At 39.1% G+C, this 25588-nt stretch overlaps 3 protein-coding genes across 3 annotated transcripts; 1 reads left to right on the forward strand and 2 right to left on the reverse strand.

Moving 5' to 3' along the window:
* Positions 1–123: 123 nt before the first annotated feature.
* Positions 124–11119, reverse strand: elapor1 (endosome-lysosome associated apoptosis and autophagy regulator 1). The gene is made up of 22 exons (XM_026333608.1): positions 11009–11119; positions 9111–9231; positions 8801–8981; positions 8500–8647; positions 8330–8410; positions 8103–8208; positions 7852–8001; positions 7447–7535; positions 7053–7230; positions 6167–6295; positions 5897–5987; positions 5695–5800; positions 5443–5580; positions 4427–4690; positions 4158–4334; positions 3900–4050; positions 3228–3321; positions 2927–3028; positions 2603–2729; positions 1700–1878; positions 1411–1576; positions 124–1325 (listed from the first exon to the last, which is right to left on the reverse strand). The coding sequence occupies exons 1-22, from the start codon at positions 11093–11095 to the stop codon at positions 1230–1232; spliced, it is 2961 nt and encodes a 986-aa protein (XP_026189393.1). The 5' UTR covers positions 11096–11119; the 3' UTR covers positions 124–1229.
* Positions 11120–11704: 585 nt separating this feature from the next.
* Positions 11705–13448, forward strand: cfap276 (cilia and flagella associated protein 276). Its single transcript, XM_026333415.2, has 4 exons — positions 11705–11920; positions 12591–12707; positions 12822–12937; positions 13050–13448. Exons 1-4 carry the CDS (start codon positions 11846–11848, stop codon positions 13144–13146), a joined length of 405 nt encoding a protein of 134 aa, XP_026189200.1. The 5' UTR covers positions 11705–11845; the 3' UTR covers positions 13147–13448.
* Positions 13449–13517: 69 nt separating this feature from the next.
* smc5 (structural maintenance of chromosomes 5) lies at positions 13518–25230 on the reverse strand. The gene is made up of 24 exons (XM_026333414.1): positions 25005–25230; positions 23293–23434; positions 22957–23009; positions 22593–22755; positions 22237–22371; positions 21764–21904; positions 21481–21642; positions 21209–21280; positions 20723–20978; positions 20422–20576; positions 20126–20239; positions 19939–20033; positions 19674–19806; positions 19058–19231; positions 18706–18875; positions 18429–18552; positions 18090–18212; positions 17312–17437; positions 17068–17163; positions 16541–16645; positions 16260–16379; positions 15800–15979; positions 14830–14925; positions 13518–14327 (listed from the first exon to the last, which is right to left on the reverse strand). The coding sequence occupies exons 1-24, from the start codon at positions 25157–25159 to the stop codon at positions 14175–14177; spliced, it is 3243 nt and encodes a 1080-aa protein (XP_026189199.1). The 5' UTR covers positions 25160–25230; the 3' UTR covers positions 13518–14174.
* Positions 25231–25588: the final 358 nt, after the last annotated feature.

A 25588-nucleotide genomic window follows, 5' to 3' on the forward strand; every position in this document is an offset into this window, starting at 1 on the left:
ATACTACCAGAAAAAATAAGAAATGCTCAGATAGGGCTTTTATTTTGAAGTATTTCTACGTTGTGTACATTACAGAGTTAAAGATAACCGTAAAAACACCTCACGACAAGTAAATGGTCGTCCTTTAGAAGTATTTATAGTTAAAGTAAAAGTAATTATCAGCAAAAGGATATCTAAATTGTAAGAAGTACTTGTCATTATGTGACAGAATTGCACCAAACTTATTTTGCATGTAACATCTCAAGTAAGTTTGAGAAGTACAATATTTCTTTCTTAATTACAGTGCATAAATTTGACATGGGTGTTAACGGGAAAAATAATTCTTCCACGGACAATTGTATAAAATACTTCAGTGGCACCGTTATGTCCAAGCAATAGAGTTTTTAATATTAACATCCGGTGAGTCTATTTTAATCCTATCAATTTAGGTATAATATCCTGTATATTGAGAAATCTGCAATAGCCTACTTAAAACACCTATCCATATTCTTCTTTTTAATTGTTCATTCTCTTTGTAGTTTTTGTAATTAAACAACTACAATAATATGTTTGACAATGAGCCATTTTCGTCCACTCAAAACACCAATAACAATATAATGTTGTAATATAAAAGCAAGTATTATTTACTACGATCTGAAGTGATTATTTTCATACTCCGTGATATGATCTTGCAGGGTGTTAAAAGTCAAGATGCTTATTTGCAGTTTTATTTATTTTTGTTGTTGTTATTTTAGAAAATGTCTTTACTTCACAATAAAACCAGATTATATCATCTTAGATTTAACAGAAAATGTCAGCAAAAGAATTCATTATTAAACTAACATTACAAAACTGAACTTTATGGCTTGGCTGCTTTAACAAAAACTGCATAGCCTGATTAAAAACAAAATAACAATAAAAGGAAATGAAATACACAGTGGCAGCGGCGTAAAAATTACACTCTCACACATCTACAAAAAATGTAACCTTTTTCACAGTTCGGGTCTTAGATCATTTTGAAATGCACCCTGGGCTTGAAAATAATAGAATATCCCCTAAATGCAGGCTTTGTCTTTCAATATTGTATTTGGAAACCTGACATATGATAAATAATACCTTATAAAACTGTTTCATTATATTATGTTAACTCCCTCAGTAAGCTTGTGTCTTTTGTAACAAATGAAATACATTCATAGAACATCTGCTGGAGATGCATAAATGTTAAACCATCTGAAAGTTAACACGTCAATTCAATCTCTGATATATACATCATCAGAGTCTTCCTCCTCTCGCTGGTGGCGTGACGATGACTTTAGAGGAACCGAGTCAAATCCATCTGACGTCCTCTGAAAACACAATGATAATAAAAAGAAGCGTTAAAAGTTGTCTTAAACGTAGTTGCACGTGTGCTTGAGTTAAGCTGTTACTGACTTCTCTTGAGAAGGACCGAATTTTGGTGAGGAAAGATTTCTTGGTGAGGTCCATGAGTTCGTCCTCTGCGTCCTCTCCCTCCATTATCGCACAGCTGTCTGCAGTGGGCAGCTCACACTCTTTACTTCCAGAGGTCATAATCAGCTTGGAGTACTTATACTGTAACCTGCAAGTGGAGGGTGACAGAAATAGCATCTTGTCAACACAAATTACAGCTTAATTGTTCCAGTGTCATTTGCATTAAGGCTTCAACAAACACCAAAGGGAACGTGAAGCTCGGCAGCCTCACTTGCGTGTTTTCTTCCAGAAGTAGCAGCTTATACTGATGAGCAGCACAGCAGCGATCGCTCCTGTTGAGACGCCAAACTTGAGCCAGAAATCCAGCGTCACACAAGCATTGACTTTTTGTGCTGGTAGGGACTCTCCTCCGTAACACTGCAACGGCTGCTGCCACACATAGGTGGTTTTCTGAAACACACACACACATAGAGACACTGCGATTTGTCTTGGCCGGAGGTGACAGCTTGAATTCGTTATTCTCCTTACTGAAATAGTTTGACATTTTGGAAATATGCTTTTTCAAGAGTTAGTGAAGAAGATTCATGTAACTTTTATGTCTGTTCCTTAAACATGTAGCTACAATAAGCAGGTATTTGGCTTAGCTCAGCACAAAAACTGGAAACTGGGGTATAAAGTGTTCGCTTGGCTCTGTGAAATGGAAATAACATCTGCCCACCAGCACCGCTAAACCTAACTAATCAACATATTATGTTATGTATTTTTAATACAATACATGCATTATTTCTTAAAATGTTGAACAATGACTTTAAATCTCCCTTTAAACATTAGATTGTAGTGCTTCACTATATACTGTATACTCTATACTATACATAGATGCTATATATGTATCATATATATATATGTATCACATGTACAGCACCATGAGTGAAAAGCAGAAAGTCACCATTTCAGGCAAAATTATCACATGTGAATATCTCAATATCATTTTAGACAATTTTCCTCTAATTTAGTAAAATTGGTATTTTTAGAATCTCTATTTATTTCCACGCAGCGTGGGTGTGAGAGGGATCTGTGATGGATTTTGTGTGAGTTGAGTAAAGGCAGCAAAATGTTTTTTCTTTTGTTTTTTTGTTTTTTTTTTGTCACTGTGTCCATGCCTGAGCAACATTACCTGTATTCCCTGGATACAAGCGCTGACGATTTCTCTGTAGTGGTTTTTGGTGCAGAGTGGACATGCATGCTGGCTCTGCCACAGAAAGTGGAAAGTACAACCATCACACGTCCCCTCTGAACAGTTACTGTGGAGGAGAACACGGTCAGAGAGATGTTTTCAAGCCTAATTACCTCCAAGAAGTCACTTTGTTCGCAGCTTAACTTCAGAGAGCCCAGTGTGTGACATGTTAGTGCCAAATATGGCTGACAGATATACATCATCTGTGTCAAATGTTTAATACTTCTGAGGTCAAAAGTTGAGCTTGGTCGTGATGTAAGATACCTTGGCAGCGTGATGTGGTCTTTAGCAGCCACCGTGGGATTGCATCTCAGTCTGATGGTAGCTGACCTGCCGTTTTTACAAGCCTGAGTCGTCTCGCTGGACCTGGAAACATCACAAACATGACGGACATAAAAGTCTTAGCTTCCGGCGTGTGATATATTCATTTTTCATTCTCTATTAAGTTGCATAATTGAACAAATGATTTTTTTTTAAATCCAGCATCAAATGTTTGCTATTAAAATCTGTATTTGAAAGCAGCACAACGGATGAATAAAAGTAAATTGATTGTGACTGTATTTACTTGTAATAGAATATTACGTCTGGCAGGCTGGATGCAGTAGGAAACAACCATTCTGGAGAAGAGATGCCGTTCAGGGTCGTGTCGGTGGTCACGCCTTCAAAAGACATGTAGAATACTTTTGTTAACTGATAAATGACACTCACACATTGTAAACCTGTGGCTCCCAACCTTTTTTTTTTTTTTTTTTTCCCCAGCACACCCAAAAAACTTTGCCCATCTTGGTTCATCACAGGGTGTATATATGTCTGTTAGGTATGAAAAGTTTACTCAAAGAGATATTTTCTTTTCCATTTTTAAGTGTTTTTAGAGGAGAGAAGAGATAAAGACATACTCTCTCTGATGGCAGTAGAAGTCAAAGGATTAACAAACTCATTCTGATTCATCCTGATAAATATTATCAGAATTTATCAAGTGGATAATGCAAAACCAGTCACCAGAGTCATCCTCTGGTAATCATGAATAATCAACTTAATATAGAAACTTCTTTGAATTGCATATCTCAGGAATAGTTTTACAATCTAAATCAGGTAAGCCACTAAAAATGTTGTTTCGATTTTTTCATGCACTTTTAACACACATTTCAGAAAATGACTAAGCCTGGTGTTAAAAAGACTTTTGACACTGCTCAGTATAGCTTCACATTTACAGCAAATGTTGCTGTTCAGTCCATACCAATGAGTGAGTCACCAATAATGAAAGGCTGTGAGGACACCATGCTCTGACTCCTGATCTCAGAGGGAACCACAGTGGACCGACAGACATAACCTTTGACTTCTTTCTGACTCTCTGTAACGTTGCCCACACATGTAGCTGGCACTCGTCCCTGTGGGAGAAAGGCAGCACATTAAAATTCACATCAAACTACATTTTTACCAAAAAAAAAAAAAAAGAAAGAAAAAGAAAAACACATCAGGATCAAAACCTCCTCACCTCTTTTCCACACAGACCCACATTAAAGCGAAGGAAATATTTCAGGCCTCTGATTGTGAAGCGGGGACTGCTGTGGAAGCCGGTGACGTTGGTCAGAGCGGAGAAGTCATAGTGCAACAGCGCTCCTTCGCTCATCTGCACGGCCATCATACAGTCACTGACACAACCTGAGTATGCCTGGAGGATGAAGTCACAGTGTCGATAGAGTCATTTAAAGATATTTAAATAGAAATGGTATGGAAATGGAAAAGATATTTCATTCTCTGCACCTTGTTTCTCTTTGTGTTTGGTCCACACTGAACACAAGCGGCCTTTCCAATGGACTGCTCGGCCCTGATGAAGGTGTTTGACGGGCAGCTTTCACACACCCCTGTCCCGCTGACCATGTAATGTCCAGGTGGGCAGGGAACACAGGCTGAGTCGGCCTTGGCTGAGCTCAGGGCACAGCGACGACACTGCGAGGCCACGCCCCCGATCACATTAGTGATGTGGATGGAATAGATCTTTGCAACATCCGCGCTGTACTTCCTGTCCTGTGGCAAGAGAAAGAAAAGGTATTGTTCAGCTGCTGCATCACAGTACATGCAAAATATTCTGCTTAAAAAGGATTCAAAAGCTGTTTTTGTTTTTTTTTTTTTAGATCAATCTAAATCTTAAAGTAGTACAGACTTTCATTAGGTTGACACGCAGAGTTCAGTGCAATAACTGATGCAAATCCATTTTCTAGCACACTGCTAGATAAATGTTCAACATTTATTGTGACAGTTGGTGCTTCTGCTTCTTGCCTTTATTCCTCATGCATCCCATAATTGAGTTTATACTATTGTTCTACACCAGATAACGTGAATTGTATCTTGAGTTTAAGAGCCAATAATATTGTTTTCATTTGGTTTCCTCTAATATGTAACTGTAGTTTGTTAAATTGTTTTTTACAATAAAGTCCACTGGTGAACGCCAGCATGTTTGAGCCACAGCACAACAACACACACATGGAAAGAGGGGAGTGAGACTTCAAATGACTGTAACTAGGTCATTTTTAACTTTACAGAAGAAAAAGAAGAAAACACAAACAAGATTATACATGTATAAGATAAAAAATGTGTACAAATCAAAAAAATATATTCACTATGATAGACTGTTGTAACACTGACTTTTGCTGTCTTCACTCAATGAACATGTGCGCCACATTAATTACAGTGAAACCTAAAACTGCAAGCCAGATGTGAAAGTCTGATATTAATAAATGACGGATGATTATATAAAGCTTGTTCCTATTGAGTCTCACCGTGCTGAAGTCCTCTGTGCGCTGAAACGTCCAGGTGAAGCTGAGCGTTGTGTTGCTCTGGACCAGGTAGGAGTATGACTGTTTCCCTTTGCTGCCTTTCCAGTGCTCCACAACATCATTATTAAACTGATTGTATCCCTGCAGAGAGAAGCGTTCACCTCATATTTATTCATACAGATGTCAACCTCAACGTCCCCGTCGTCACCTGAAGCATACATGACAAAAAAAAAAAAAAGTACTTTATTTACTCACCGCCAGGAAGAAAAAGTTGCAGTCAGCTGAACACAGGGTCTCAAACACGAAGGTGATGCGAGACAGTTCACTCATGTCACTGTCTTTAGCCATGGACTGAGGGAGCCTGTGGAGACCATTCGCATTTCACTCAACTCTTCCTATAACAGGATATTATGTACACAGAGCGTATGTAGATTTTTCTGTGTACGTTTGACTTCACCTGTATCCTGAGACACTGAGCGTGAGCATCAGGTAGTCTGTGTCCTGATGCCCAGGGGTTGTGTAAACATACTCTCCAGCCACCTCCCATGCTGTCATTTCAAATTAAAAGAACAATAACACACACATACACACAATAGTAAGCAGCTATGTTCAAATCAATGATTCACTCACTTGTTTTAATATTGTGGTGCAATTTCTGTATTAATATTTTTGACAGTAATGATTTTTTTTTTTGACTCTGAGGTCAGTTTACGATTAAGTCTCTTACCTGTGCGGTATTCAGAGTCGCTGAACTCTTGTCTGTAAATAGAACTCTTCATGTTGTTTGGCATCCTGTTCCACCATTTGTACTCGAAGCCCACCACCGACTCGGTGCCAACGGGGCACTTAGCACAGGCTGAGGAAGCAGTGTGTTATTATGTCAGTGTAGGTTTTAGCATGCCCAGATTTACGCTGTTGCTTCTTCAATATGCTGGCCATTTCCAAGAATAACAAACTTAAACGTATCAGACGTAGACTGTGACTTTTTACCCTTTAACTAGATACCCATTGCACGCACATCACACACCAAATCAAATGATACAGTTCAGCCCCTAGTGTACCTCCAGATACAAGATTTCAAAATGTATGATCGTTTCCCTTGACATGAGCTTTGTGCAGTCTACCTAAATAATACCTTTCTAAATATAATGTATCCATGTGTGTATATGTACTCTATGTGGGCATGTATGCACAGTACCTGGAGGGGAACAAATAAATGTAGGGACATGACTGTATATGTGCATATGTGACCATATTTACTGTATATTTTTCCATACATGTTTTTGGACTGTGTTAGACACACAGAATGGCCCCTGGCAGGTTTTGAACCAGGAACCTTCTTGCTGTGAGACAAAAGTGCTAACCACTAACCCGCTGTTCCACCAGGGAGCCATTGTTCAAAAATTCTAATATACATATCATTCAAGGTGTCTGATCCTTTTTGGTCATTTCAAGTGTGAATAATTGTCTTGGGGAAAAAAAAGTGTAAGTCTTAAATAAAACTAAATTTATTAGAGTCAAATAATAAACATTTATGGAGAGTACACACATATATATCACTGGACAATAAGCCCATCAAACTGACATAAACATAAAATGTGTTTCTAGTTCACCTGTTCCATTTGAGTAGAAACCATCACTGCAGGGCTCACAGGTGGAGGAGTTTGTGACAAAGAAACCCGGATTACATGGTGGACACGTTTGCTTCTCCCCCGACGCAGGAAGCGTCACAGCTCCGTCAATTGTCTCAGTACAGATCTTAGGTTCAATCCATTTGTACATGAGCTGAGTCTGAGATGCACAACAAGCCAGATGTGAATACTTCAAAGAGCCCACCAGTGGCTCTCTGACAGATTTAATCAGCCCAAATAATTCATATTTAAGGAAACCTAATAGTCACACCAGATGGCTGTGGTAAGCGGGATTCTGAAATTCAAATCCCTCAGTGTGATCACCTCTACTGAACCTGCATGAACGCTGCCTCCACATGTGTTTTTTCTACATTACCTTTCCCTCAGAGTCACAGGGAGTGTGGGTGTAGAAATAGTCGCTGTTTGTGCATGCAGGTCTCGGTTTGCAGCTCCCAGAACTAGCCTCTGAAAAAAAAAGGAGAGAGAGAGAGAAACTAAACCAGGGGAAACAGCTGGTGGGAACAAGGGAAAACACACAGCTCACATTAAAATCCACTGATAAGACAAACCTTACACACTCTGTAACCACATAAGCAGTAAATCCAGTATTTCTATGAAGAATACCACCGATATATATATATATGTGTGTGGCATAATGCAAATATGTAATGGTTGTTAGTTCTGACATATCATACCTACTAGAACTGTGTCATTAAGAGCCCTCTGGTGAGTGATATTTTTCTCTTTGTGGACAGAGGATTAGAAATGCAAATAGGAATACCTGCATATTTGTCTGGTTCACACTGATGGCAAACAGTGGCACCCTTTGTGGAGTAGGTGTCTGCAGGACAGGGGGCACAGCGGGCAGATCCTGGTTTTGCACTATAAGTGCCGGGTTTACAATAGAAACACTCTGATGTGTAAGCCACCCCTGGAAAAAAATAATCAATCAACTTTTAATGTTTAACTGGGAAAAGGAGTGAACAAATGTTTAAAACTGCTGCACGTGACACACCGCAGGTGTTGCTCTACCTGAGATGGCAATGTTTTTTAACAGCACAGGCTTGACAGCACTGCCTTGCAGGGTATACGTAGTAGTTCTCCAGTACAGCACATTGTTGCCTTTATTCAGCTCAACCTGCACAGAGTCAATATGAAAAATGACAGAAAGAGAAGAGAAGAGACCGAGAGGAGCTGATACAAAATGAGAGGAGGTGCCAGCAGGTGGAAAGAACTGCTAAAGCTACTCCTGAGCAAACCTTGTATTTACTCCAGTTGGTTTCAGAGATCTTCACCCACCGGCTTTCAGACTCGGTAGACTGACACTGGTCATTCTGAACCTAGAGACGGTTAAGAAAAGAGTAAGCGGGTACCAAATATTCCCTCTGGAGACAGCCATCTGTGTCAGCAACAATCAATTCACACTTACAAAGAACTCAAAGTAGATACTGCTATCAGGGTAGAAATATTCAAAGGACACAGTTCCAGACTTCTTCAGGTTCACGGCATAGGACAGCGTTGCAGTGCACTCATCCGTGTTTGAGGCTACATAATCACCCTTTGGTGTCCAGGTTGAACTAGAAAAACATCAGCAGCAAAAACATCATGAAGAGATTCTTGAAACCAAGAAATATTAGGGGCTTTGATCTACCAAATAAGTCAAGGCAGTAAAAAAAAAGAAAAGCAACTGTATTTAAAATAAAACAACATTATATGAAGTATAAACTTACTTGGAGCAGTTTGTGTGGGCATTCCAAGCGTTCAGTGTCACTCCATGGGTGACAAAACCTGTCGGCAGGCCGTCCCACTCATCAAAGGCGACGCCAGTGCCCAGAGAGTAGGTGCCTGCAGCGCACTGCTCGCACTGCTGTGACTGCATGTCGAGGAACTCCCCCTCACTGCAGGAGAATGCTACAGGAGAAAAAAGACACACAAAAAAAAAAAGGGCACAGAGAAGAGAGTCTTCATGAAGACGTGTTCATGGTAATTTGTTATTTACACATTAATGTATAAAATGAGATGTCAAAGTAGGATACTCACTGCACTGAGTTCCTTTGACTGGATCTGGGAGACCTGTGCATGTGTCAGCTTTGTTGGGAACCGCCACTCTCCATCGCGACTCGAGCACGTCACACTCTGTGTACTCAAAGTGATAATCTGACTGCAGAGAGAAAACACAGGTGTGAGTTTCCCACAACTGGATAAAAACAACCATACGCACAGGATACACACTCAGAAAAGAGGTGGATAAAATTAATTATAATTAAATAGTGATGCAGCTAATGATTAATGTCATTTTCAAATGTTTTGATTCGTCCATCTTACAGTCCAAAGAGTCGATTATAATGTATGACCAAGAAAAACATCAACTCATTGTCAAAATTCGACTGAGCAATTAATGCAGTAGTTACAGCTTCATAAAGACTTCAAGAGAGCATGCCTGTGAAAACAACATGGGATTGTATGTAAAAAAATAGGTCATGAGATTATTAAACCTCTGGATTTATTCCAAAACCAGACCAGCCTCTTTTACAAATAAAAGTCGAGGCTAATATTTGAGCAAGAGATCCTCTCAACTGTTTTTTTTTTTTTTTTATCTCAATTATCAAGGATGTGCTGCAACTCTGCACCTTCAGGCTTTATTTACTCAGCCATTGAGGAGAACACACTTTATCTGATCCTTTTGTAAACATTTAATTTCAGTATTGTCGCAGGATTTTGGAGACAGCAGGACGTTAGGGGCGAGCCTCTAGCTGCATTTTTGACGCCTTTTGTGGATATTGTTACAGCAGGTGTCTGACAAACACTGTTCCACCCTTAACAATGTAATTTGGGATGTTAAAGGTTATCTTGTTAATCTGATACTGAGCTGAAACACAGCATAATCTTAAGGTTTGGTCACTGGGCAACAAGTGGATGTAATATTCCTAGAAAGGTCACTCAGCACTAATGCAAACCCACACAGAGCCTAATGGGATTAATGGTTAACAGAAGCACAGCAGAGATCCACTGAGCCTGTGTTTTCAGTTAGTGCTGTGGTCATGGGTCTGGGTGGAAGGGATCTGTTGTAAAAATTCAACAAACTGGGGATGTGACGAGGCGTAATCGCCTCCCTTAAACAAACATGAGAAAACCAAGGCAACGGGACATCATGACCACTGTGCCTCATGGTCAATGAAGTGGCATGGAAACAAACTCACCAGGTCGCTGCTGTAGGAGATCCCTCCATAAATTACACTTTAGTATCTCCCTTATTATAAAATAAAAGTCTAGGTCTCTGGTTTTAAACACTCTTATGCGCAAAGTATGGTGATAAAAAAGAAAGTGTTCTCAATATTATCAAACGGTGCTGCTGTTATGCAAACTGCAATGAGATATAGAAGATGAGCAGAACACAGGAGGCAGCGTAACATATGGAAGTTCTAGTAAAACAAGTTTGTGGCAAGTGAAGTGAGCATGAGTAACTCAAACACTTGCAAGGGAAACATATGTTTAATTCCCACACACAATATGTGAAGGAGGACAAAGTGTTTCGCTGGTTGTGCTAAAACAAACAAATTTGCATCAGAAAATATACAGTTTTTAAAAATTATTTTATATGATTTTGCTTAAAGTCAATTCCCCAATAAAAAAATTTCAAATGCGGGGCTTGAACATGTTTCCTTGCGTTATCAGACATATGTGTAACTGAGTGAAGCTGTTTTAGGGACTTTAGGTGAACTATTTTTTATACTGGTTAGTAATTTTGCATGCAAGCATGATTTTCTCAACAGTGTCTCACAGGTTTGATCATTTGCCGGATTTTAAACTAATTGATTGTCCATCAGCAAATGCATATAATACTGGTCTGATGAAACCCAACTGAGACAGCTCAGACCTTTAGAATAGAACGGGTTGGTATTCAGAATGAAACAATAGATACAACAAAGTCTCCTCACCTCTTTGCACAAGGGCAAATCTGCAGAGGGTTGCGCAAAATGCAGCCAGAGTACGAAGTGGCTCAGGTGTATCAGGCCTCGCTGCATTGTCGCCTCCTGTCAGTGTTGAAGTGATAGAGATGGAGGAGCACACCTGCGCCCTCAGGTGCTGGCGATCCAGGGTTGGGGGCGGGGCTTCACTCTCAGCCCTGGGCAAACACTGGGAGGTGATCGGCTTTTTTTTTTTTTTTTTCACTGAATCCTCGTTTAACGACTCAGTATTTTAGCCAATCTGCTAATATTATTTTGCCATAAAATTGGGTCTATCGTTTTCAGGAAAAAAACAAAATAAAAAATAACTACTGCAAATTGTGGCCTTCTTTTAGCAAACTGACGGTCTGACCTATTTATTGTATAAAATGTGTACGCTGAAATCAGGATAAAATAAGGCAGGTTGCCGCACGGAAATGATAATACCAGTTTTATAATACAAAAGCCTATTTTCAAAGCAGAAGAACAACAATATTCGAAACTCAGTTTAAAGATGCATGAAGCATAACTGCTTAAGCAAAGTACAAGTACTTCAAAGCTGTACTTAACTATAGTACTTAAATAATGCACCAAGTTATTTTCCATCGCTGTAGTAAACACATCTGGTGTACAAATTGACATGTGGCAGGAGGGAAGCGATTTGTTTTTGAAAAGGCGTTACCGGAAGATCGTGGTTGCTTAGAAACCAGACTGTAAACGTTCCAGAGTTAGAAAAGCGAAGAAGCTAACTAGCTTTACAACAGTAACAACAACAACAACAAATTATTTCTGGGCGTTTGTTTGTCGAGCATCGTGTTGTTACTCGGGATGTCCAGCCGGGATCCTTTCCCTTCCCCAAAGCTTGAAAACGGCTTCACTCTCAGCGGCTTCAGACCGCAGCAGGTGGGTCTGTTAGCTAACTTAATAAAGGCTCAACTAGCTAAATGTGCAAATTTATTTCAAACACACATATGTCCTGGCCATTATTTCTATACTGGATTAAAAACACATTCTCCCTAATTAAACAACACACAGTAAAGCCAAGCACCAGATTCTGGCTGCACAGTGAACCTGGGGATTTTTGGAGGCCTTGAGTTAATTAGCCAAACCTTTGGAAGTTAGAGGTTTAGACTCATCCCTCCAGGTGTTCAACACAATTTTTTTTTTTTTTAATCCTACCCCAAAAAAACTGGCTTATGTGTCTGAGGTCCTCATCTGAACAAACTAGAGGCCTACTAACTGTAAATAAAACATTTAAACTTTAAGTTTTTTGTGTGCTGCAGTTTCTGTGGCCTGAAGTAGCTTTCCTCTATTACACAACTAAGCTCAGTATTAAAACCGAACAAAGTTTAAACCAACGGTGAATAAAGTGAAATAATACAAATCAGTAGTTGATGCCAGGTGTTCATTAGTTGGATTTCATTCTAAACGCATCACAGTTCATTGGCTCAGGTCTAAACACGACTCTTAGTCCAAGTTATCAATAGTGTGGTTTGCATTTGGTATAATTTTATCAGATAAAATTTCTTTTTAAATTCAGACTTAAATGTTTTTCTTGTTTCCCACTGGACAGAGAAAACCCTATGATAAACCAACGCACATGGCCCAGATGGAGGAACCGTGGAGTCGCCTGCATGATGCTGCTACTTTGGCGAGCACCCGGCGGAGTGTTATGCACAATGAACATCAGGTAATTAGATATTCTAGAAAGCATGATTTTGATCTTCACTTATGAAATCAGAAAATATATCATAGTAAACACACCTTCAGAACTTTGAAGGGACCACTCATTTATTGACCTCAGGCTCCAAACGACAGCCTTGACCTCCAGCTGAAGTCGGTCTACGATCACCACAAGGACTTCTTCTGGAGTAAGAACCAGATTCTATACCAGAAGGAGACCGTCTCCGAGGACCAAAAGTGGGTGTTTGTGATGCTACGGTCATAGACTGGCAGTACAGCATCACTGTGTTGGCAGTGCCATTTCAGGAGTCACCTGTGCTAATTCCTCATTTTTTATATTAATTTACAGAAAAAAGGAAACCCAGGACACCCAGGAAAAGGAACACCAGAAAGACATCAGAGTGTGGGTTGACCCACTGAGACGCTCCATTCACAGCATCAAGTAAAACACAGGCTGTCAAGCTATACTGTGATCCCAAATCCTTGCAGCAGATGGCAGTGTGTAGAAACTAAGATTAACAAAGCTAATGTTGCTAAATCAAACCCACACTGGTGTAATCTGACTTCAACCTAAGCCCACTGAGTCGAGGCTCTGGCTTTAGGTTGTTCTCAAATACCAATACAATGGCCTTTTTTTCCCTCCATAGACATTTTATAGGGGTAGAACAGGAAGAAAGATGAAGCCCCCAATATTAATGGATGCTACCAACATCACAGTCGGGTAAATAAAAGATGCTTATTCAATGCATTTTTTTGTACAGCTTGTGTTTTCCTGAAATACCATGCACAAAAAACAGAAAACTTAAAAAACAGAATATAACAATAATAGATGCCTTTACTTTCAGAATGCAAACAAATCTGATTTCACAATCAATTTATCCACTAAATTTGCCACTAATCTCCACAAATCCACTAAATACCTAGTGGAATGAAAACATTTAGTTCACTCATCTGACATTATTGAGATAAAGAAGGTAATGACAGTTCAAATTAAGAGTATTTTTACATAATGTACCTATTAAATACACAGGTGTACTTGTGTTTGTTGATGATGGTGATGTTAGTTTCACACCTAGATCCCCCTAAAATTTCATTTACCTTTAAGGCATGAGTATGTAACATATGTCCCTTTTCTTCATATTTTTGTTGGATGTTTGATCAAAATAACATGAACCTGTTTTGGATGTAAGAACTAACAATATATTTTTTCCTGAAAAAAAAAAAAAACCTGCCAACCTTCATAGGAAAGTTCATGTTCAGGCATGTTCTAAATAAATTTAGCACATACATTTACAACAGTAAAAGGAGAATATTTTATTAAAAATGTAACTGTTGCAAAAGAAAATGCAAAAAGAAGATAACAAATATAGTATTCATACAAATTATAGAACATTAATATTCTGTTTAAGAGCTTAATACAGCCCAAATTATATTTTGAGCTAAACAAACTGAAGGTTAAGTGAACCGAGGCAGGTCATTTCTGCCCACCAGATCCTTGCCGGGATTTTCTTTTTGTGTACCGTTTGATGAAAGCCTTCTCATCCCACTGGTTGGGGGGCAGCATGTAGGCACCGTTATGGACGCACAGGATGGTCATCTCCTCGGCATACTGAAGATTCTGCAGCAGCTAAAGAAAAAACACAGCAGGGGAGCAAGTTCAGCAAGAGGAAAGACAGACAAATTAACGGCTACAGACACACACACACAAAAAAAAAAACAAAAAAACAAAACCAGCACATACAGAAATTGCATGTAAACATTTTAAAAATGCAATAACTGCTGTTGCCCATTTGGGGGCAGTAGAAACCATTTTCTCAGTAGAACCTGGGCTACTTCAAAACATTCTGCTGTAATAATATGTTATACGATAATAAAAAGAAATGTCACAACAAAATTTTAAATAATTTTCATTTTTAATGCAACACATCTATATGGTTTGTTTTCTCAGAATACAGCTGCCTGCTGTGGCTGAAACTAGAGCAGTATAGAACACAGCAGATGTGTGTACGTGTACATGTATATATACACACACACACACACACACACACACACACACACACACACACACACACACACACACACACACACACACACACACACACACAGTCAGGTTAAAAAAAAACACTCACTTTGGGTGTTATGAAGAAGTACTGGGATACTGTCTGTTTGCAGGCTGTGCGGACAACAATGTCAAAGACTCTTCTCTCATTTATAGGATCCATTCCCTACACACAAGAGAAAAAGATTCGGTTGCATCCACATAAGCAAGCAGAGGCTGTTCTTTTAATGCTTGGAAGTATGTGAGTAGATGGTAAAAATGAAAATAAAAAGGAATCGTATTTACAGAAAAACAAAATTTCTGTTACAAAATCCCAAAAGACAGTAGGGGAATGTAAACTGCAGTTCCCTTCAAATCTCTTTGTTCTGCCTGTAGACAGGAGGTACAGTTCATGTAGACAAAGTAAAACGTTATCTGCTATGCTAACATTATTTTTGTGTAGAAAAGGTCACTTTGTTAATGTACTGAAACATGAAACAATTCAGAACAAACCAATATGAAGCATGATTAATGCATTTCCCTGCATGTATTTGTTTCCTCATTTGAAGATGTGCTGCATCTTTTAACTGTCTAAATCTGACTGAAAGTGAGGGCATGTGCTCTCAGGGTGTGTTATGCTTCTTTCGTGACTCTTTGACTGTTTTTTTAGTTTCACATCTTCACCAAATTATATGTATTTCTGAGCAATAGCCCTCAATGCTTTTTTTAAGCCCTCTGAGCTCATTCTTCTCCCATTTTTTTTTATATACACTTGAATTATTTTTAAAATATTGCTCATTTAGGTACCCAGCACTTAGCTTTTCAAAGACAGCTCTTTTCTTTAGTTACTTTGTGCTGTATGATTTCAAACCTGAACGTAATGCACTAACTTGACCACAGAGACTGAAGTGGTTTTGTTTTGCGTGTGGCAATTATACACAAAAACCATGCCTGGTGTTCCTGGCACAAATTAGCTTCATCTGAAGTGCAGCTCTGGTTTTTAGGTTCATATTGACAAAAAAAAAAAAAAAAAAAAACGACTGTGTGTGCTACTCCAGTACCTGGTTGATCTCATCCACCACTCTGAAGGGGCAGCGGTTGAGCTCCTGCAGGGCCATGAGATAAAGCATTGTAGAAACGCTGCGTTCTCCTCCGCTCTGATGGTAGGCTGTTAGCTCATGGAGCTGAGTGCTGCTATGAAACTTCACCCGAATTCGGATTCCATACTTGTCATATTCATCCTACAGTGATCAGATAGCATTTTTATTAATGGAGTAAAAATAATATTGTCTGACACCAAAAGCAATGGACCCAAGTTCCATCAGCAGTTTTAGGCCTCAATGAGGATTTAAATAACCTCAAATGTTACAATCATACAAAGCGTTTTTTAATGACTAAATGTACAAAGAAAAATCCAATTTAATACAAAGTCACTATTTCAGTGAATAAAAGGCAACCACTGAAATCCCACTATTACTATGAGATGTCAGCTTAAGATGGTTTTTATGTGTCTGCATTTACCTCGTTCTCTGAATGCAGATCCACCTCTCCTGCACACTGCATTGAGCGGAAGAAATCGCTGAACTTATCATTGATCTGTTCAACGAGCTGCTTCAGAGGGTTCAGCCAGCGTTCTTTAGCCTGTGACACATACTGAAGTGACTATGCGTACATTTATACACAGGATGTCCATTTTTGTAACATCAGAAATGTCTGAACTATATTTCTTTAAAAAAAAATTTTAAAAAAAACCACATACACACACAATGCAGGGGAAGCTACTACAGTAAAACAGCCACTACCTCTGTTATATTTTGTCGATAGGTATTCAGCGCATTGGTCTTTGCTTCCAACTCTTTCTCCAGATGTTTGATCTCCTGCTCTCTCCTGTTGTACTCATCAACAACCTTTAAAGTGAAGAAACAGAGCATAAAAAAAAACATTTATACTTCACAAAATAAAGTCATCAATAAATTTGTTGATTACCATAAATTATAAACCATCATAATAAAATGGCTTTGTATATCTGATCAAATTTTTCTGTGGGGATTAAAAAGGCAATTTCAAGTTCTAATGTTTCCCAGACATATTTTCATAATGTGAGCATTTTAATTGCTTGTGAGGGCATCTTTCATAATTACAGAGACCACAATTTTGAAACCACAACTTCACTGACACTTCAAGACATTTCAAAGAGTTAAAATTGAATAAACAGTGTTTTCTTCAGGGATTTCCAATGAGATAGGCTGAAAACTCTAATTCTGAGAATTAAGTATTAATCGTGTTTGTAAATGCAAATTAAACGTTGATTCTTATGTGCTCTTCTTACAGTTTCACTGAGACTAGTGAAGCACTCAGCTCTGGATCGCTCCTCATTCAGCATGGCCTCGATCTCATCCAGCGTGTCAGGCAACTTGCTGAAAGCCTTCAATAAAAAACAAGAACCTTTAACATTTTAAATTATAATACCATGCTATGCTCAAAACGCCCCCACAGCAGTCATAGACCACTACACAATAATATAGCAACAGTCACTTCATTCAGCACTGCAATGAAATGTGATAAATACTAACCTTACTCAGGTTTGCAGGTAATGGCTCACCAGCCTGTATGCTACACTTCAACTTCGCGGTCTTCATCAGGTTTGTGCATTGTTCTTTCAGCTGATTCCTTCTCTGCTCCAGAAGACGTAATATTTGCTGGAATAACATTCAGTTAGTCAGTTAGCATAAAGTGATGGTTTGCTGCAAATAGTAAATTATGCAATACACAAGTTATTGTTACAAACATATATGCCAAGTGTGGATGCTTGATGACATAGGGCCTTTGACTCCTGGTCATCTGAGTGAGCAACATACTATCAGAGAGTTTTTGCAGGTTTTAGCAACATAAACTTTAAATGTTAAGACCATTTTGAATGCAATTTAAGAGCTATCCCATATCCAATGAAGGACATGAAGAAAAAGCAGCTGTGTATTTATGTAGATTATGAATAAATTCATTTGTAAGTGCTTCTTTTGTTAATCTGTGGTCCTTGGACTTCATGGGAGTCTGGTATAAATAAGATGCTGTCTGGTGTCTTAACGGTGCTGCAGAAATTGGTGTGGAGTGTGCAGGGCTGTGGTCTTGACGATGCTCCTGATGTTAATGAATATTTGATGACAGGCAACTGCGAGAGGTTTTTTGTAGCAGCGGGTTTTTTCTAAGTTCCAATGTGACTCCAGTGCCTACAACTCCTAATTTTATTTTTTTATACTATTTATGGACCCGTGGAAAGCCTGTGTCAAACCTATTCTGCCTCACTGATGTTGCAAATGTATGCAAGTGTGTGTGTTTGAGAGAAATACTCACATCAACGATCTTAAGTTCAGAGGCACCTTCTCTACAGTCATTCTCCAGCTTGGCCCTCTCTGCTGTCAGCGCCACTGTCTCCAAAGCCAAGTACACTTTCTCCATAGTTAGCTTGGTTCTTAGCTACAGATGGATGGAAAGACAAGAAAAACAAAAGGGCACAACACGAGTCAAACATTTGATACAGAAAGGAGGTCATGAGGACACAGACGAACTTGATCAGAGACAAGCCTTGAAGTACAACTGTTTAAAAAAAAAAAAAATACAGGCCAATTAAGATTTCAAATATCATCCTACCACAGCTATCATTGCAGACATAAGCAGGTTCTTTATCCATACCTTCATTTGGGCCATGAGCGCAGAGACTATGGCCACCTTTTGGGAATTGACAGCTGCAATTTTCACGTTTGTGTCCTCTTCGATCTTCGTCAGGTCAATAGCACTCTGCTCCATCTGCCTCAGACTAAACACGAGGTTAGGCCAATTCTTAAAATCAGTCTAAATTAAACTACTACATAGATGAGCATATGTGAACAGTTCAACATATGGCATGATAGATGGGGAAAGTTTCAGTACACCTTACAGTAGTCTTTGGAACATTTTAAATGAGGCTTACCTGTCCTGCTTGGTACTGATTTTCTGCTCCAGCTGTCTTTTTTTGCCCTTTAATTCACAGAGATGCTTCTTCTCTGCCAGCAGTTCATTATCCCGGCGATCCAGGACAGCGGCTTCCTTCTGCAGAGCCTTCATCTGTTCATCTATCTGTTGTAACTGCACCGCACAGGCCTGCTCACAGCGGAGGCAAACAGTTAAAAACCAGCCTTGGTTAAACACTTAACCGATTACCCCTAACATACTGAGATGTGTCAAGGAGGTGTACGTTTACAGGAATACCAAATTTCTAAAATGTTGAAGTAGAAGAAAAGAGTAGGACAGCTTCTCCAAATTTGCTCCTTCGTCTCCCTCACCTTCATCTTCTGCTCTTGCTGCCCTTTCTCTTCAGCGTCCACAGTGATGGTGAGATACTGGGAGGCGTGCACTGCGGAGTTACTGGTGCTGATCTTGTTCGAGTAAAAAGACCTCTTCACAGTGTACCTCTCGTCTGTTGTGTAGAACACTCTGAGGTAGGGCTCCTCAATTACCTGTTGAGAAAGAAAAAGAAAAGAAAAAAAGAAAGAGGTCAGCAGGGTTCCCTTTTAAATAAACATGGACACAGACATACTACTCCAGGCAGTTGTGAAGTCTCTGCGGTCCAGCTGGGAAAAACAGACCTGCCAGATTTAACTTCAAATCTTATAGTAATAAACCACATCACTGATCAAAACAATTCAATTTTCATTTCAGAAACAAATTTCTTTGACATCAAACTCAATAATGTGACTTAATGATATTCGGAGACATTTGATGAAAGTAAATGAGATGATATCATTTTCCTGGGTAGTGCCAATTTAAGAGCCTCACTGACATAAACAGTCTCTACCTATACAATTTCTGTCCATCCAATTTCACCAAATTGGCTGAATTTAAAATGACATTTATTTCCCTAATTCCACAAATTTGAAAAATGTAGGAAGTGGAGCTGACCGTTTTAATCATGGCTTTGGTTTGCTCTTTGCCCACAGGCACATCATGGACCTTGTACTGATGACAGAGGTAACTCATGACTTCATCCGGGGCATCAAACATCTCACGCAGGTAGGTGAAGAACCCAAAACGCCTGCAATAAAAAGTAAAAATAAAAAAAAACGAGGGTAGTGCATATAAAAACAAAAGACAGTTACACAAATGAATACACTTTATATCAATTTTAGAGTTCATTACAGTTGAAGCAAAATGGATTTTCTCTCACCGGAGGGACTCGATATTTCGGGATGGCGGACGCTTAGAACACGATTCCTCTGGAGCAGAAATGGAGTTCACCTTCAAGTTCATCTTATCACGGACCTGAGGGCAAGTACAGGTGAAACTACATTCTACACTTGGATAACAGGACTGTCTGACATTAAGGAGGATTTTCCACTCAAAGTCATCCTGACCTCCGTCATGAACTTCTCCATGTCATCTTTCCTCTGGAAAACAAAAGCCCGCAGGTCGTGAAATGAGATGTGGTTCTCCACATACTTAGCAAAGCGATGGTCTTTCACATTGATCTAAAGCAGAAGAAAAAATATATATATATGAATTTACATTTATAGCTGCTTCCACATATATTCATGTTAACCTTAGGGAGTGAAATAAAGCGGTTATTAAATGTTTACATACTGCATATGAATCTTACTGTAAATTATGTTGCTTAAGCAAAATATTACCCGCATGGTTCACTGGAACTCACCACCAGCATCATGGGCTCGTGGACGTTCCCTTCAAACAGGTGTCTGTTCTTTCTGAGCCACTGAAGGGCAGTATAAGTGTCCCTATGGCGCCCTCGCAGCTTCTCTTCTTTGGCATTCATCATGTTGTTCATGTCATTGAGCTTTCTCTCCAACACTGCCAAACAGAGGAAAAAAACATGATCAACACAAAAGACGCACTTTGTCCTTAACTGATAATGCCAGAACCCAGTGATTAGCGTTTATAACAATAAATGTGTTTTATTGTTAGATCTTTCTTTGTATGATTTGTGGGATACTCACTTTTGGACTCAGCAAAGAGGTTGTCCTTCTCTCTGCGCAGGTCACCCTTATCTCCCTCAATCTTGGCTCTCTCCTCTTGGATACGTCTCAGCTCGATATTGACGACATTGATCCGTGGCGTCACGTCTGGTTGGTCGCCAACTTTGGCGAGCTCTGCCTTCAAGTCCTCAATCGTCCGTCTTGTGTTGCTAATTCGCTTCTGATGGTCCTCCTCCTCCATCTGCTTTAGTCTCAGTGTTTGTTTAATATCGTCAATCTGAAGAGAAAAAACATGAAGATATGACAATCATGAACAATCCATAAAAACAAATATTAAGCCTTTATTCATTGACAGTAAATGATTATTGCAACTCAGAAGCAGACAAGTGTAATTACTCAAAAAAAACCATGTGTTTCTACAATTTACGATCTTTAAACATCTAAGACAAGAATGTGGAAGACAGGGTGTATTTTCACTGTTGAGGGCTGTGGATTTCTGAATCACACCTCTTTGTGTTTTCGATCGAGCTGATCTTGTTTCTGCTTGCACTTCAGAGAAGCCTCTTTAATGGCGACAGTCTGAAAAACAAGAACTTGGTTGTTACCAACAGGGTCTCATACAGATTGCATTCTAGTATTTCATTCTAGTATCTACACATTGATTCAAATCAGATTATACATTTAGCAAAATTTACAGATTTCATTCAAGTTTTCTGTTTAGACCCAGCTGTCATACTTTAGGTGGATCTATCAGAGTGTAACGATATTTGCTCTCACACCTTAGCCTTTATTTGTGCCTCAGTTGGCTTCAGTCGGTTATCAATCTCCTGAATCTTATTCAGCATGGGTGCCTGGGCCTGCTTCAGGGCAATGAGCTGATTTTTGGCGTCCTCTCGTTCTTTCTTCACACTCGCGTGTTCCTTGAGGGTGGTCTCATACTCCTAGTGCCACAGGGAAACAGAGACAGCTAACACAATCAGAAGAATCCAGGTTTTATTACTGAATGCATACTGTGTTTACGTGTCTCTTCTTTATAGAGTATTTCATTTTCAGACCACTCACCACCCATGGTTTCTTCTTCTCGAGCAACTCAATCACATCCATATGCCTTTTCTTTTCGTAGTAACGGTTCACATCGTGTTTATTCCTCTCATTCCTCTGTTTGGCCTTCTCTAGGAAACTGGCCTTTTCCTTCACTGCGCTCTAAAGAGAAACAATTTGAAACACTGAAAACCCTAGAAGAGTGTGAGGCAAAACTGTCTTTACATGTTTTTAATAAGAAGCAGTCATAATATGTTATGACTGTGATTTTATTTCTTAAATTGTAGTATAGTAGCCACAAGAAGTCCAATTCCATGTCAAAATTAATAAAACTGTTACATTTTGTTTATAGTCTATTTCTATAGTTCTCAAAAAGTCAATTTTTCACAAAAGTTTGTATTTAAAACATTTTTCACCACATTTTCCCCAATATCGTAATGGGACATAAAAACAGGAACAAGCCATGTGGACATCAATATAAGCTTTATTTTTACCTCCAGTTGACGTTCTTTGTTGCGAAAGTCTTTGAGCTCACAGTGATACTGGTACATCTCCGGTGGTCCCACTGACTTCTCGGTTGCCTCCAGCAACTCGATTTTTGACATCTTTGCAAACTCTCCCACCTTTTCCTGTAGATACAAACCAATCACATCAAAAGGAAAATGGAAGTCAGTAGGACTAGTGTCATTAAACATTAATTAAACATTTACCACACTTTCATTTTGACTCCTCTGCAAAACTCCATAAATAATACTTGAACTGTATAACTGTAGACCATAGAAAATTTCAGCAGTTTTTACTCTTATTACCTGACTGTTTTAAGGCTTATACTGTAGCAACACAAATGTACCTGAGGCAGAAACTGGCAGAGGTTGCTGACTTGAATGCGCAGAGCCTTGACCTCCTCTTCCACTGTTTTCTGGTTACAGTGTCTTCCATTCAGCATCCACAGAGTCTGATTGTTCTCCACATGAATCTCTCTGTTAATCACTACATTACCACTTTTCTTGTACCTTAAAAAAAAAAGAGTGTGATTCTCCAATCAGATACATAAAACACCGGAAAATTTTATAGAATGGCACACTATTCATAAAATCATTAAATCTATCACAGTCTTTAAATGAATTCATCATCTTCTTCTAAATAAATGGAACACCAATGAATTCAACCTTATAGTTAGTATTAGTGAAGTGTGTCTACTTCACACCACTCACAGTTCAATCTCAATAAATCCTTTGGGACACCCACGCTTGACATACAGTCCAACCTACAGAAAAAAAGAAACTAATATTTTAACAATCATAATCAGAAAGATATGAATATTTTTGTCACCTAAAATAACTATAATAAGACTGGGTGACCTTGATGCAGGGATCTGAAGCAAATCATAACATCCAATGCAAGCGGACAATAAAAAACAATCAAATGACACTATGCTTATTTCATGCTTCCATCATGCATTTCAGTTTATTAACTGATCTTCTGGAAAGATGTTTCAGCCCAAAAACATGGTGACTATATCGACCAGTGGTTATGACACTCCTACCTACCTTGTCACCTCTACCCAGGATAGCTGTCTTGCCAGCCAGACCCAGACAGATGGCACAAACTATGCTGGACTTCCCAGTTCCATTGGCTCCAACAATCATGTTCAGATTAGGTCCAGGGTAGACCACAGAGTAGTCATAGGTCCTAGTAAAGCACAAGGTAGATATGTAAAATTTTCTTGGCATATTTTAAAGTAGAAGTGGACCACTTTGGCCAATATTAAAACCTCCTCCACTAAAATAATAAAAAATGTATGTACTTTTATGGATTTAAAGATAAGAAAGAGCAGGCGATACACTAATTATTAATCTACAAATCTTTTTGGGTTCATGCTAGTGAGAGACTGTCCTGTTACAATGACTAAGGGTGTTTCACATCCTTCAAACTGTAGGATTCCATTATTCTGGTTTTACTAGTAAGTTTTTTGACAATCCAGATCAACCATGCTGAAGACTCCAAGGCTGAACACTTGTTTGTAGATCCTACCTCTCAACTCCATGTACGTCAGCCGATAAATAACATGAAAGAAAAGCACAGAAATGCTAAATATGTGTTCTATAACAATGTCACTATTCTGTAGTTTGTCCAACAACAAGTGGTGGCAAGTTTATTTTTCTAGTGTAAAATGTCTTCTACTGTCGTAGCTGTTTAAAAAACTATTTTAAAAGGTACCTCATCAAAAATGTTCATGCTATTGGCCAATAATTATATGTCAAAACTGGTATCGGCCTCAAAGAACCTACATCCATTAGAATATAGTTTGCAGTGCTGTTAAAGTGTATTGTGGACAAAATATTAGAAACACTTCTCCACAGTATCATTAAAAACAGCCTCCAAAATGACCTTTAATGCAAATTGTAAGATCTATTCAAAACAGCTTTAACCAAAGCTAAACATGGTAACCTTCATGAAACGACAACTGAGTCATGACTGTTGTGTCAGCCTGAAGAAGTCTTTATTAGACATGTGTCTAATAAAATGATAACTGAATGAAAAGGACCAGCAAAAGCTATGGATTCTAAACCATTAAAGACCATCACATAATAATCACATGACTGCAGCATATGATAATGATAACAAACATACAGCTAGTATCATAAAAGTGATCTACAGAGACAGGAACTTTTATATCTGATGGCAAGGCCCCAACAGATCTCAACATCATGGAGTCAGAATGAAATATGACAGAATGAAGATAACATCCAAAATTAGCTGAAATTGAAAAGTTTTTGTGAAAATTGTAGAAAAGACCATGAACAAGATTTGAGGGTGAATCGTCCCAAATCTCTTATTTTTGCTCTGAGTAGCAAGGAGGCTGCCTGGAGCAGCTATAACCAAGCACACAGGAGTGCATCCTTTGTGGAAGTCTTTCAAGTAAGGACTGACACACCGCCTTCCCGGAAATCAGTTTTCTGCACATTAAGGATCATGTCAGTTTAAACCTGTTGTCTAGAGTAATCTCTATTTCCAGGTTCTCCTTGAACATTTACGTAGGTGGGACACGGAAAAGACGCAAGTGTGGAAAACTTGGATGCGGTACTTCGATTTGGGATTCATCCACGGATTCCACTGCTATATACATTACTCATAGAGCACTGCGCTAACTGGTTTCTAGCGACTTAAAGGGAACTGTTTGCTAACTTAGCCGCCTAGCTTCCAGACTAGCAGCGGCTCATTTAGCGTTAACCAGCGAAGAACACGTGACGTTACTTACAGGAAGTTTTTCATAGTGATGCGAACTATGGCTCCTTCCACAAAAACATCCCCTTCTCCGCTCCCATGGCGCTGTCCACCTGACAACACCCCACCAAGTGCTGAAGTGCTGCTGTTAACATGACTGAGTCGCTGTCTTTTGCTCGGCTCGGTCATGTTGAGGAAAATATGTGGACCAGCGCAAGGCTGCTACGAGAACGGTCGCCCACCGTTGCGCGCTTCGTCGAGTCGTCACTGCGAGCTGGTTGGACAATAGAGATCACGTGTACACACAAAGCTGTGGCGTCTCGTAAACGTTCTTTAAGATTAGTTATCGCGACGTCTTAGTTTATTTAAAAAAACACCATGTAACAAAAACAAAAACCATTAGACAGCAAGGTCATGACAATAAATCCAAATGTAAAATTGATTCAGAATAGGTTTTAAACTAATGGTTGTGAAATTGACGTGAACTGTTCATTAACTTAGCCCTTCTTCTACTGGTTTCAACAAAAGGACTCAAACATATATGAAAACATTTTCCTCATACTATGAAACTTTTTTTTTTTCACCTGTTCTACCTGTTCTGGGTGGAATTGTAAGTGA

The sequence above is a fragment of the Mastacembelus armatus genome, chromosome 7 (assembly GCF_900324485.2).
Source record: "Mastacembelus armatus chromosome 7, fMasArm1.2, whole genome shotgun sequence".
Lineage (NCBI taxonomy): Eukaryota > Metazoa > Chordata > Actinopteri > Synbranchiformes > Mastacembelidae > Mastacembelus > Mastacembelus armatus.